We start from the raw sequence: 14,848 nt of genomic DNA on the forward strand, positions 1-14,848 counted from the left end.
AACCACAGTCACCAAGAAAACCATTTGTTATGCTTTACATTGCCATGGTTTAACATTTTGCAGAGCTCAAAAGTCCCCTGCTTGGGAAGAAGCATTTGCAGGCCCGCCTGAAGTTTACCAAACACATTCATGATTTAGAGTGTGATTGGGAGAAGGTGCTGTGGTCAGATGAGACCAAAACTAAGCTCTTTAGCATCAACCCAACCCAACATGTTTGGAGGACGAGAAATGCTGCCTATGACCTCAAGAACACCATCCCCACTGTCAAGCATGGAGGTGGAATCATCATGGTTTGGGGGTGTTTTTCTGCACACAGGACTGTGTGGTTGTACTGAAGTGTCAAATCCTCCATCAGGAGGCTTAACATGGGATAATGTCCCAAAACATACAGCCAGGACACAAAGGAATGGCTGAAGTAACATATCAGGGTAACGGAATGACTCACCCAGTCGCTGAAGCTCAGAGTTGCCAAGCGACAGCCACCAAATCTGAATGATTTAGAAGACATTAGCAGAGTAGAGTGGACCAAAAACCTCCTGATATGCGCAGAAACCTGATCACAAGAAACCTTTGACATATGTGCTGCTAACAGGGCTATTCTCAGCAAGAGGGTTCAAATACTTACTTCCTCCACCGTAAGACAGAAATGTGCAACCGCTCCATCTATGGCAGTTTGAACATTAACACAAATGACAGTAAGGCCTCACGAGGAGGAAAGATCTTTTATTTGACATAAAAAAGGGTGCAAACTGGAATTCCCTTTAAGGTGTGGAGGGACTTGAGACTTCTTTAAGATCCATGTGAGACGCTGTAATGTATGAATGCAAGGAAGGGGGGGGGGCAGTCATCTCAGATGAAAGGACCTTAACCTTTCTGTAAATAAAAAAAAATCACAAAAAGAACAAATGTGGGTCCTTCACTCTTGAAGCCCTTGACTACCTCATTCAAATACATTTTCAGGTGACATTCATATTTCAACACAATAATATTTATTTACAGTTTTAAGAATTCTCTCAATCATAGCTCTAAAAAAAACCTTAGGACAGGATAAACTCTTTGAGCTGTACATGTTGATTTTCCACAGTGAGGGAAAAAAAGGAAAACAAAAAATTAAAGAACACATCATTTATATGGTTTTTCAACAAAGACTACAGTTGTGAACTCTGTACAATTTACAGTTCAAATAAGCATCACAATATTGCAGTAAATATCACCCGACACCTCTCCCTGGAAGGAAACTATACAGTAAATCAAACACAGTTCTACAGTACAGCAACAAGGAGGAATAAAAAAAGTGCCAGAAAAGTCGTTCATTCACACTTGAGTCGTCTTTTGCAGTGACAAACGGGAATAAGTTACAAAAAAAACAACAACACAGAAATGGAATGTGGCGTTGGTGGGATAGGAAGGACTCTTTCAGCTTGTTCAGTCGGATTATACCTGCTCTGACTTTCAGATACTGATCCGCATCACTGCGTTTGAGTTTTTTCTGGTAGTGCACACACTAAAGGACATTACAGTGGAGTGTGGAAGAAGAAGAACGAAAAAAAAAAAGAAGAAAAACATTCATTTTCATGTTTCCTGGCACAGATAAAAGGCATGGGATAGTAGTCGTCTCAGAAATGGCACTCAGGGAATTCCTGTGAGATTGAAGCCTAGATTGTGTTTTGGGCCGGCAAATACTAAACCTTAGCAGGGTCGTTTGAACCCGCAGGTCGGGGTCTGACGGGCGGCAGATCTCCCCGCTGCCACCACACGAGGCACTATAACATGAACCCCGCCCCCTTTTCCACCCTAAATTCCCCCTCGGAGCCTCCAAGCACGAAAGGACTTTCCAGTAAATGAACAGAAAGAGCTTCAAGTACTTTCAATAACACAATAACTTAGAGTTGCTGACATGTCGGGGTGCGGTGGGTGGGGCTTAAAAAACCAAAAGGCTATACAGTGTAAATACAAACAACGAGCAGGTTTACATACTGACTCACTGAGATAATATGCAACATTGACATTCGAAAGCAAATGACTCTCCGCCAAAGAGCCACCGGTCGTGTTGAGTGGGAGGGGGGGATCATGGCACAAAAGAGGAGGGGAGACCGAAACGGGGGGGGGGGGCGACGGGAGCGCTTCCTTGCAGCTTTTAGGGAAGGTGAAGGTTCACATGAAGTTAAAATAATAGAAAAAAAAAGAAATAAAGCATGTCTGAAGGCAGCTGGGGGTCAAACAAATGTAGTGCAGTAAGTCGTTTTCTCAAGCTTCTTTGTTTGTCTCCCCCCCCCCCCCCTCTATCAATCCATGGCTATTTGGAATGGACACCATAATGCAGACTAAAACAATTCACATTAGCATCTGAAAGGAAATGAGAACGACGGAGAAGGCCGCCGTCTGCAGGCTTGACTCTCGGCGGGATACAAACATCTTCAGTGTGTTCACTGTGACGCCTGCAGGAAATGACGGCGTCGGCGCAGTGTTTGTGAGTGGGTGGGGTGGGGGGTTAAGGCATTGGACAAAGCATTTGTGATTCTCCAAAGCAGGTGGTGCCGCTTCCTTCCGTCACTCCCCCCCCCCATGTCTGCCGCTGGTAGGAGTCCCTTTTCTCTTTTTCACGTTCAGATCTGGCCTCCCACTGACTCCCCGTGTTCATGACAGATAATACAAACGCTTTCCTGTCCATACATTCAGGGTGTATGCAACAATTTGTAGGAAAACTAGTGGCAAACAAGAGATAAATAGCATAAATAGGTTTTTTAGGCCCCGCCTCCAAACGTGGGGGTCTTCAGGGCCGCAGCGCCGGCAGGAGTAAAAAGAGCTTGTAGTGTGTTAAAGAGGCGAGCACGATCATCAGTGGACACGGTACGGGACATGTCTCTGGTTGTCTGCTTTGCTTTCGGCCTGGATCCCAGGGGCCACCTTTGACCTCTTTGGAGAAGAGAAAAAAGTGCAGGGGGGGGGCCAAACGGCAGACCTGGTGGTCGGCATGGCGACGCGCTCGGCTCCTCCTGTGTTCAGGTTTACATTCAGTCCTGCGTCAGGAATGACCGCAAAAAAAGCCACCGCGAGTCGGCGAACTCAAACCGACGGTGTGGGATCTGGATGAGGGTTAAATCAAAGCGGTGTGAGCGGAAACGACGGCACACAACCGGCGGTAAATTCCACAGGAAGAAGAAACTCTCCCTCTGCAAATACCACAGAATACCAGAGCAAAAACACACCAATGATGATGGGAGAGAAAAAATAATAATCATCTGCGACATTTTCATTAAAATGGCCCCCCCTTTTGGTTGGACTGACCAACCAAACGTCTACCATAAATAAGCAGAGGAAGGAAAAATAAAAATGAGGGGAAAAAAACAGACAACTCCCATCAAAAGACACAGGCATCTTATACATCTTGATGAGCCGCTTGGAACTGGTCCCAGCAATCTTTAAATCTGAAAGGAACCGTCCAGACTTCTGAAACCCCCTTCACCCGAGCCGGACATGTGGAACGCTTTGCTCTGCCGCTGGCTCATCATTTGTGCCTCGTGGTGTTTTTCTTCCGTTTTCGCTTGAAGAAGCAGCAGCACCTGCAGCCAGACACACAGGAAATGCACGTTCAGGAGACAGAACAGAACGAGCAGGCGGGCTGCTTTGACTCATGGGAAATACGGGAAAAGTCTTTCAGGCTGGAGTTTAAATCCAGACAATCGCAGACAGCAAAACCCCTTCAGTGTTAGCATGCACATGCCTTTGGTTTTACTACACAACAAGACCACAAACTGATGACACTGGTCTGAACAAAGATTGGTTTCAAAAATTCATGTTTACGAAATACATAAAACACAACGAGGCTAAACAATATGGGGTTTAAATCAGATTAAAGTAAATGAAAACCCAGATAGTAAATTTCAGAAGAGTTGTTGAACATTTAAAAAACAGTTTTAAATTTGAAAGTACCCATTTGTAATATATATTGAAAACCAAGAATCGAAATAAATAGAAAAAATATTGAAAATTACTAAAGATCTCACCCAGTGGGGTCAAATTGATCACAAGAACTGTGAGCAAAAACCCCAGAACCAAACGGGGGGATCTAGTGAATGACCTGCAGAGATCTGGGACCAAAGTAACAAAAGCTACCTTCAGTAACACGCTTCACCGCCAGGGACTCAAATCCTGCAGTGCCAGACGTATCTCCCGGCTAAAGCCAGTACGTGTATCAGTACCCATCTACAGTTTGCTAGAGAGAATTTGGATGATCCAGAAGAAGATTGGGAGAATGTTCTATGGTCAGATGAAACCAAAATAGAACTTTTTGATAAGAACTCTACTCATTGTAGAGAAAGAATGCTGAGATGCATCCAAAGAACACCATACCTACTGTAAAGCATGGGGGTGGAAACATCATGCTATGGGGCTGTTTTTCAGCAAAGCAACCAGGACGACTGATCCGTGTAAAAGGAAAGAATGAATGTCAGATTTTGAGTGAAAACCTCCTTCCATCAAGGACATTGCAGATGAAACGTGGCTGGCTCTTTCAGAATGACAACGATCCCAAACACACTGCCCGGGTAATGAAGGCGGGGGTTCATGAGAAGCATTTCAAGATCCTGGAGTGGCCTAGTCCCTCTCCACATGAAACCTTTGGAGGGAGTTGAAAGTCTGTGTTGCTCAGCAACAGCCCCAAAACATCACTGCTCTAGAGGAGATCTGCATGGAGGAATGGGCCAAAATACCAGCAACAGTTTGTGAAAACTTACAGTAAACGTTTGACTGCTATCATTGCTAACAAAGGGTATATAATAAGGTACTGAGTTGAACTTTTGTTATTGACCAAATTCTTATTTTTCACCATAATTTACAAATAAAGTCTTTAAAAATCAGACAATGTGATTTTCTGGATTTTTTCTCCTCATTTTATCTCTCGTAGGTGAGCTATACCTAGTGCAGGGGTCGGCAATCGGCGGCTCTTTCATCCTTGTGCTGCGGCTCTCTGTGTTTTTGTAAAATAACTATCATGTTCTAAGACTGTCGTGGTCCCAATCCTGGCCAAACGATGCAAAAAATTACTTATACTCTGAAATATACAGTTTTTTATTTGGCAACAGTTTTGAATTTATAGTTTTTGTTTAATTCAAGTTTCACATTTCCTTTTTTTTCTTAATTAAATTTTCTAATATTTTCATTCACTTTAAGCTGATTCTGCTTTGACCCCATAGAACAATCCAAGACAAAAAGCTGTGTCTTCAGACACGTCAGACACGTCTCCTTATAATAACCCTTAGGTGCAAAAAAGAGAACATCCTTGTGAATTTGTGAAGGTTTATAGCACCGGTGAAGCAGTGAAGCTCGTGAAAGCTGATAAAGCCTCTGCCCAGCCCAGGTTGGTCCCCTCCCTGTCCCATGAGGATGATGTGGACAAGCAGAGAGGGACTCACCACAGGTTGAGCATTTTCACGCAGCTACAGAAGAAGAGAAAAGAAATGGCGTCAAGAGAGAAGGTTAAAACGGTCAGACTGTGACAGGACGGGACACATGCAACACAAACGTACACACAAACGCCACCGACAGAAACACAGAGGGGTCGGGAGCTGGAGAGATTAAAGGAAAGATTACAGAACAAGCATAAGAAACTAAATCTACTCTGCTGTTCTTTGGTGCCCAGAATTTGTCGGACCGAGAATCGACAATTATTCTGTCTGCTTCCAAATATTTAAGTCTGCTTAGCCCTACACAATATACCGCAAATTTATCGTTATCGCATCACCCAGCTCTGCAATATGCATATCGCAAAAGATGGCGAAAATCGGAATAAATTGTAAACCTTAAAAGTGTTCAAACAATCTTATGGCAGCTTGAAGCATTTAACAAATTAAATAAATCTCTTTATGGATTTGACCAATTGGATGGACGCCTTCAAGTTGTTGACCAATCAGATGGACGTCTATTATGTTAGATGTTTGTCACCTTTGTCGACGAGGGTCATTTGGAGTATAATTTTTAAACTGTTGCAGTGAAATGGGAATCATGTTTTTGGTTATTTTGCTATTTGTTTATATACCGCAAATTATATTGTTATCGCAATATTAATCTCTAATATCGCATATCGTGAGTTTTCCTCATATTGTGCAGCCCTACGTCTGCTCCTAAAACATGAACTGCTGGAATTGGATTTTGCTCGGTTACAAAACCTCTTCAACACATCCGCTGAAGTTCGGCGGTTTAACAGTTTCACTTCTTTATGTTTATGAAATACAGTCTGAAGCAACAATGCAAGAGTTTAAGCAAACAACAGTGTCTGCTGGAGGTTTCCAGAGGTCTTTTGATTAGCCACTAAAATGCTTGGGTAATATTTGCTTGTTCTGTGTATTTAGTGGATCTCCTTTTTGCAGATTTGATTTTTTGAGCAAATGCTGCGTTCACACAAACACCTCTGTTCTGCCTCTGGGGTGTTTTTGTTCCTCGTGGTGACGCTGCAGGAAAACGAGGCCGCTGCATGAGAGCTGAAACACTGCTGCTGCTATGACAAAAGTGTTTGTCCGTCACAGATCCTGTAAGTTCTGCCACTGATAAAGATAAAAGAGGTCTGTAATACTCATTATAGATACACTTCAACCATTAGAGTGTTTAGCTCCTACAAGCAAACAGGAATCAATTCTCTGACACACTTCTTCAAGAAGCTCTTCTAGCCCGTCTCTGGACCTCGATCCAATAGGGCAGTGTCCCCCACCTTTTTTAGGCCACGAGGGTTTAATGTTGGACAATCTTTTCACCGCCCAACCTGTACGAGGCTGAAGCGGACGTCCAAATATTGTTAGCTTCCATTTTCCCCTCATTTTTGAGGGTAAAGTTTATCTTCATCCTCTGGAAAATATCTGCAGCTGCCTTCAGGTGTATTCGAACACCACATTTAATACAGGAACCATTCAAATGTGATAAAGGTTTTCTCTTAACCCCTAACTTCAATAAAAAAAACAAAAACATTTTTTTCCGACTTTTAAGGTGTGGTGGATAAATAAAATGAAAAATAAATTATAAAACTGTTTTATTTGAATACAATAACTAACATGAATCCACAGTTTGAACAACTTTATTAGCAGCGTCCTCTTAACATTAAACAGCAGCTTGCTGAAAATTATGCATTATTATTACGGTGTCACATAATCCATATTTGGAGTAAAGACTTCTGGTTTTTGTCTGACTTTTAAAATGCAGATTTCTTTTATTTTGAAGTCAAAGGCTCTTCTTTGGTTTTCTCACTTTTTTGTGAAAATAAACTTGTTTTTTTTGTTAACTTTGCTGCTTTAAGAAAGTAGTGCATGTCTTATCGGAATGTGATCGAGCAAATTGACAGATGTGGTGGGGAGACTCCAGTAGTTCTCCAAAATAACACTTCCTTTAGAATCTGATTATGAAACGGGGAAAAAAAACATTTTTGTGTTTGTTTTTCTCTCCAGCCCGATAAAAATGGTCATAGGGATCGGTACCAAGCACTGGCCCAGAGGTTGGGGACCACTAATTTCAAGAATTGGTGGGAAAGTTGAAAGTCTGTGTTGCCCAGTAGCAGGACCAGAACATTGCAGCTCTTGATAAGATCTGCATGGAAGAATGGACCAAAAAAGCAGCTACAGTGCAGACTTGGTTAAAAACTTACAGGAGACATTTGACCTCCATCATTGATAAATTAGGGTTACAGAATATATTGATTTAATACAGAGTATTGAAGTGAACTTTTGTTATTGACTTTTACTATGACCGGAGTTTTCAAAGTTCCATCACAGTCAAAGCTGTAACTGAAGACCGAGGAAGGAGACAACGGCTGAAAACATGGAGGAGAATAAAAGGGTCGACCACATACTTGGCCTCGTCCACGACTTCCACTTCTGCCTGAGCCGTTATCGGGGCGTTGGAATGAGCCAGCGGGTCGTCCGCATTCAACTCCCCGTTGGTTGAACTGACCACCTACAGCACAGATGGATGTCAGTTCAGAACAAACCACTGGTTTCCCTCAGGAACAACACAACAAACCTGTACACAAAAGTATAAGATCATAGTTTACATTTATACATCCAGGGTGTAAAGACTTATTACAACTGACAGGAAAGTACTGTCTGGATTTGCAACTTTATCTTCTTTGTTCCAAACCAACAAAACATACGTATGATGCAATCTGTGAGCTGGAAAGACAACTAAAACACTCACATTTAGAACATGTGAAAGTAAAATACTTTTTGTTACAATATATAAATTGTCCAAAATTATTATTTAAGTGTCCCCTCCTAGATTCTAGTAAAATATGTATAGGGACTCAGGTACCAACAAATGAAAGCTGAATGGATGAGGTGCGTCTAATGCAGTCACATTTAGACATCCTATGTCTAGGATTAGCAGAATTGATTTTTCTTTTCTTTTTTGGTTGATTGCTGTTATGTGCAAAAGCTAAGGCCGTTTCCCACAGCCACTACGTACATTTTGCGCATTTTCTTGCGTTCGTTATTCATCAATGAACGCACTTCAAAGGAAGGTTTTGGTCAGCGGGTCTTAATGTGAATTTGGTTTGGAGCTGTTCAAAATTTTTGGTCGGTTTAGAATTACAGTTTACCCATATTTTATGTAGTTTATACTCGATTATTATATAAATCTTACGTAGTTATGAATGATTTTTGCAAGAATCATACGCAAACTTGTGGCTTTCCACGACCGGTCCAGACTTTTCACACACGGACCACGGATGGATGACTTTTACATCACAGATACGGCGCACATATCACATTAAAATTATGTAATTGACGCAACAATTTTTGGCCAGATTTGGCTTTTACACTGATTTATGTTCTTTGCGTGATTTATTTTGACTTTTTCTATGATTTCAACATGGTCATCTGTAAGAATTTCATGTAAAGACCACTTTTCTCACTTTTTCTACGTGTTTGACCAATTTTCATCCATGCAATATGCACAAAATGTATATAGTGACTTTGTGATATGGCCTTAAAACTGAAGGTCATCTAAACTCTGCTGTGTATATCTGATGCTTAGAATCAAATGGCCTCAGTTATTTTCCTTTTAAGGGATAATGGCAGACGAAGTGTGCATTATCAGAAATTATGTACGCCTCTGCGTCGGGATATTCGCAATAGATCCCTGTTTTAATAAATGACGATAAGTTGCCATTAAATCCCAACATGATGAGACTAGCGCTGCATCTATTTTTTCAACTCTATGGATGAATAAAAAAACATTAAGGACGCAAAACAACCATAAAGCTATAAAACTTTATTTTTGTTTTTGTAAGAGTTAAAAAATAGAATTAGCCAACTGTTGGATTAACCTCTTAAGACCCGAGCTCTCGTTGGATATGCCTTTTTTTTTATTTCGTAGTCGCAGGGCCCCAGAATTACAGCTTGTTTGAGATCTTTTATCAGAAACAAGGTTCAAACGTACAGAGACCTCTGCAAAACAAAACTATCTAAGCATCCGCACAAGGGACAAAGTGGGTTTAGAAGGTGTCTGTTTTGGGGTCACGGGGCTGTTGGAGCCTATCCCGGCCACTCGTGGGTGAAGGAAGGGTACACCCTGGACAGGTCGCCAGTCTGACGCAGGGCCACAATCACAATTAATAAATAAAATGTGCTTTCTTTTTTGCCATTTTCAAATTATATCTACACCTACAGCACATGAAATCAACAATATAAATCTTGTAAAATGCTGAACTTGTGCTCAAAATAACACTACAACACCGCAAAAGCATGCACTTTATTGCCCGAGGCGTTTTATCCTGCCATGCAAAAGACGTCTTGTTTTTTCAAAGATTATCCAAGCAGTCGTACAACCACAAATCAAAATGTCATAACAAGTGCTGCTTTTAAAGCTAAAAGAATCACATTCTCCACATCTGGTGCTGGTGACACCAGATGGCATGATCATGGTGGGGCAAAAAAAATCTCCCAGCCAAGGTGTAAAGGGGTTGAGAAGGTAAAAGGCTAAAGATCTGTCTCACGAACAAGTCTACCTTTGTTATCTATTGAGAGCAATACTGTGCAAACATTTCATTTGTGTCACAAACACTTTTGAAAAAATGGTTTCAAACTGTTTGAAACTGTATTTTGTTTGTTCCAAAAAACTGTTTTATTGGCCACAAATTTGTATTTCGTTTGTTCAATTTCACCACTTTGTGGCTTCAACTTTGTATTTTGCTCATTCCATGGAACTATTCTGTAGCCACAATTTAGTATTTTGTTTGTTTGATTAAACTATTTCGTGGCCACAAATCCTAATTTTTATTTAATTTTATTGATTCCGTTTTTTGGCCATGAATTAGGGATTTAATTGCTCCGTGCCCAAATCTTTTCATTTCTTCTGCCATCAGACAGGCTCCACAGTGATACAACTTTGGGACATGAAGACATTTCTCCCTTATTACATCCGTGAGACAGATCTGACTCCATGGAAATTGGGTGAAGGGGTTGCTGGCTGCTTCGGTGAGGGCTGTGTACCTGCACTGATCCCCCGTGCCTGTCCGCTGCCAGGTGGGAGGTCAGATAAGAGGAGTTTGCTTGCCGTGTGGGCTGCACCTCCCATGCTCCTCGCCGATCTGAGACAGCTGTCTGTTCAGGAGTCAGGGGTTGCATTAGCAATGTGAGGGGTGGAAGATTGACGGGAAAGGGGGGAGGGGGAGTAATGGAACGAGGTGTTAATAGATGAAGGTATATGAAGCAAGGGATCGTGCATGCAAAGCATGAAAAGAAAAAGCGATGGGGGAAAAAAAAAAGCGTGAATTAAAATCAAAGCAGGGCTTCAGCCAGGAAACTGAATGAGAACCAGAGCCTGAAGCCAAACAAACATCAGCCGCTACAGCTTAAACCGTCACCTCAGTGTAACAGTCACATACCACTCAATCACATTTTAAAAACACACTTTCATAAAAAAAAAAAAAAAACTTTGAACATTAACCCCAATTTTAAGCAAAAAAAAGTTTTCAGGCGTCGGGTTCAAAAGTTCTGTCACCTCTGAGAAACTTTGAGTCTTTCTTTAAGGTGAGCACACGTGACACTCAACCAAATGATGGAGTAAAGGGAAATTCAGTGGAGGAACCGCTCAGATGCTTCCACCTCAATCAAGATTGTGCTTCCCTGCTGAGAAAAGAACCTCACTAACTGTCTGTAAGCCCTTTCATCCCAGTGTGGTGTAGTAGATCATTGAATGAATGAGCATTTGTGGTCCTGCAGTAAACCAGCAACCACACTGTTCGTGAATCTTTCAATAAACAGACAGGAAGGCTTTGATTAAAGGGTCTGTATCATGCTACTCTTAAGCCTTTCAGAGTAAACTATATCCATATATATGATAAGATAATTACCTTTGTCACACTAAAGATTTGTTTATGAAATATGAGTTATTTTAGCAGTTAATCTTTTTAACCCAAAAGTAATACGACTATCTCTGAGGCACCGCCTTTCTCTCCCTGTGGGTACCGCCGGTTCATGACGTCATCCTAGAGTCGACCTCGGCAGCGTGTCTACGAATAACACGAAAACAAACAACATTCGAACCTTTGCAAAGGTATGCATTTGTGCATATAAAAGTTTGCTGATCACCGCTGGCTCCAAAGAGAAAGTGTGTGTGTGTGTGTGTGTTAGCCTGGGGGCGGTGCTGGCAGCACAGACTCTTCCTGGAAGGGGCGGGTCCCTCACATTCATACGTATGAATGTGGGGACACGATCGTTCTTGGGGATTGGGAGGGGCTGGTGCTCAACAGGGTTTTAGAGGAATGCTCAGAATTGCGTGAGTGGATCAAAATACCACCATGGGGTTGTTTATAGTGAGGAATTCACATTATAAGATACTTAAAAGCTTAAAAAAAAGTTGATTTTGGATGATATAGACCCTTTAAGAACAATCTTATGAATTATTGTCTTGAGAAAAGACAGCTGTCAGTAACAGGACTTCCAACAAGACTCACCAGCTGCTAACACAATGCTGCCAGCTTCTTCGGAATTATCATTTAAATGAGTTTGATGTCTAAAACCACACAAAAGGTTATGAGACCCACCCAACATCTTTGTTCCTAGGTTTTGCTTTAGATTAACAGGCACTTATCAAAAATGACAAAAGCCTCACCTTGGAGGATATTTAGTTATTTAAATGAATTATAAAAGACTCATTTAAAGCTCAGGGAGTAGAGTCTATAACGCTTTTTGGATGTAGTCACAGTAAGAAAAACACTTCCTGTCCCAGAGTCCACACCTGATTCCTGATTGGAGGGTGCTGTGAGGGTCGGTCCCTGTGAGCGTGGCTCTCTCTCGTGACTCCAGATGCCCCAGAATCTATATGGACGGACCCCACTGGTGTGGGCTGCGGGCAACAGCGGGTAGTTAGTTGTTGTAGATGGGGGCCACTAAGAAAATCATGCATAACAGACGCTGCTTACTATCTGTCTGCCAACCCAGTCGTAAGTGTAGTCAAAGGTGTATCCTTTTCTTTCGAAGAGTTCGGTAAACAGAGCTCGCAGATATTCATAGTCGGGTTTTTCAAAGAAGTCCAAGCGCCTCACATACCTCAGGTAGGTGGCCATTTCCTCTGAATTGAACAAATTGAAAAAAGTTTAGAGATTCTGTGAGATTTGCAGTTGCTAGCATAATGAACAGCCATCATACCTGGAAAGTTTTCACATAGAACCTCAATGGGAGTGTTTCTCTTTGTGTCTCCAATCTTCTGGTATCGTTCTTTGAGTGTGTCAGCCTGAAAGACATCCATGAACACAACCATAAGTTCTGAGGTTCGCTAAGCATCTCTAGGACGTCCTATTTTTGATTTTGTTTTAAATTTTAAGTGTTGGTTCTGGTTCCAACATAATCTTCAAGCTGTGTTCACGCCAAACATGACAGGGACGTCCAGTTTTAACGCAAAGTCAATGTACAGACGCACTTAGAAGTCGTGCGGCATGTTTTGAGCATCAGGTGCATCGCAATGTTCTAGTGGCAGAGCGTTTTGGGTGTCGTGGTGCATTCAGAGTTCAAATATCATCAACTGATCAGGAACTGAGTGTTGACATTGCTTGACATTTTTCAAAAACAAAAAGGTCCTCTAATTTTGATCTAGAGTTTAATCTTTTCCCCTTCTTCTGACTAATGCGGGACAGCAAGTCATCAAACTGGGTCATCGAGAGACAGAACTAGTGCTGAAAGCGGCCGTCATTCAGATGCAGCTCCTGCAGTATATGGTGAACATCGCCGTACTGGGAGAATCTCTGAATGATCTCAAGAACCCAGACATGGCGACATTCTTGACCCTCTTCAAAATAAATAAGCCTGACCGCAACATCATCAGTGTCTTCAATAATATAGGGATCAGGCTCCTCCTACACGCATCAGGAGCGCCAAGTTTATTAACATGTTTTTTGGACAAGTGTCCAGCAGTGAATTTGATGCCTGAACCGCCTTCCATGTAGATGCAGCGTATTTGGTTTTCCCAAGAGAAGTTTTGGGGGAAAAAACTCTAAAAAAAACAACTTTTGCACTATTTGATGCTTTTCACAAACATCTGTTAAAGGTTTGTGGGTTTATTCCATACCTTGAGTCCTTGCCAAGGAAGACTCCCACGAAGGAAGTACATGAACATGTGGCCCAAAGCCTCCAGGTCATCTCGTCGGCTTTGTTCTAGAAAAAGATTTTTTCTTTTAAAGCATCCAGAGACCGACAATAAAGTGTCGGTGTTATTTAACTCGTAAAATGAAGGCCTACCTTTTCCCAAGTGTGTATTAATGGACATGTATCTGGCAGTGCCGGTCAAGCTTTTATGCTCCCGGTATGGAATGTGTTTTTTGGTCTCTGGGTCGATGTACTCTTTGGCCAGGCCAAAGTCGATGATGTGGATGATGTGTTCTTTTTTATTCCCTTGCCGCCCGATGAGGAAGTTTTCAGGTTTGACATCTCTATAGATGAGATTTTTTGAATGCACATACTCCATTCGTGAAATCTGGGGAAAAAGGAGCACAAGGTAAAGGAAACACCGGTTTTCAGGTTTCCAAAGCGCACGGTTCACACACAGTATAAAGAGTTACCAGATGCCATGACTCAAATTTGAGCCCAGACTTAAATGAATGAGAATCTTTTTCAAGAAAATTACTGCTAATACAGTTTTTACCGTTAGAAACGGATTGTATTTACAATTGTATTGTAAGAGTGAGTACATTACACAAGAGTTAATTGTGTCATGGAAATTGGATAAAAAACACATTTCCTGTGGACAACCTACGCTGTTGGTGGACACAAATCCCCAAAAGAGTTTGTTTTAAATATCAAGAACATTTAAATAACTAGTAAAAGAACTAATTAGAAATTTGCTGAGTTGACCTATCAACTAAATTAGCATTGACTGAATGCTGAACTAACTGTACTTGAAACTGTTAAGGAAACCAAGACCACAATAGTCAATGTATCTTTAAAAATGAGTAAAGGAAGAACAATGGCTTTAAAATATACAGTCAAATATTGTATTTTTTGTTTCGCACCAGAGGGGGGTGAAGGGTCTTTTCTATATGGCATGTTTCAGCTCCTAACAGACAGACAGTCAACAAAATCAGGGCTCACACTTAGTGTGCTGCTTAGTCTCACTTTCTAAGACTAGCCAGCACACTTCTGTCCAGAATGTCTTAAAGGTCATGAAATGACCTGCAGAGTCAAGACCCCTTGTGTCAGACATAGCAAAATACAACAAAACCAAGCCTTCTGCATGTTTCCCAACAGGGACAGCATTCTTTTCTTAGTATGATTCATTCGTGCAGTTTTGTCCATCTTTTTAGAATGGGGGCAACTTTTTCTCCTTTTTTTGCGGTCAACGATGGTGTTCTTGGTGATGTCGCATGAAATTC

The 14,848-nt window shown here is 41.6% G+C and overlaps 1 protein-coding gene across 4 annotated transcripts in view; it reads right to left on the reverse strand.

Moving 5' to 3' along the window:
* Window positions 1–703: 703 nt before the first annotated feature.
* csnk1g1 (casein kinase 1 gamma 1) overlaps window positions 704–14,848 on the reverse strand; it is a 31,975-nt gene continuing 17,830 nt past the window's right edge. The window contains exons 6-14 of one of the 4 annotated variants that reach the window (XM_023952733.1): window positions 13,719–13,953; window positions 13,549–13,634; window positions 12,633–12,717; window positions 12,407–12,555; window positions 12,223–12,330; window positions 10,473–10,583; window positions 7,835–7,938; window positions 5,415–5,438; window positions 704–3,563 (exon numbers count right to left, since the gene is read on the reverse strand). In XM_023952733.1, the coding sequence (XP_023808501.1) occupies window positions 3,509–3,563; window positions 5,415–5,438; window positions 7,835–7,938; window positions 10,473–10,583; window positions 12,223–12,330; window positions 12,407–12,555; window positions 12,633–12,717; window positions 13,549–13,634; window positions 13,719–13,953 (957 nt within the window). In that variant the 3' untranslated portion in view covers window positions 704–3,508. The remainder of the gene's footprint in view (window positions 3,564–5,414; window positions 5,439–7,834; window positions 7,939–10,472; window positions 10,584–12,222; window positions 12,331–12,406; window positions 12,556–12,632; window positions 12,718–13,548; window positions 13,635–13,718; window positions 13,954–14,848) is intronic. The other 3 variants (XM_023952741.1, XM_023952736.1, XM_023952752.1) reach the window with 3 other exon arrangements.

Source organism: Oryzias latipes, chromosome 3 (assembly GCF_002234675.1).
Source record: "Oryzias latipes chromosome 3, ASM223467v1".
Taxonomy (NCBI): Eukaryota; Metazoa; Chordata; class Actinopteri; order Beloniformes; family Adrianichthyidae; genus Oryzias; species Oryzias latipes.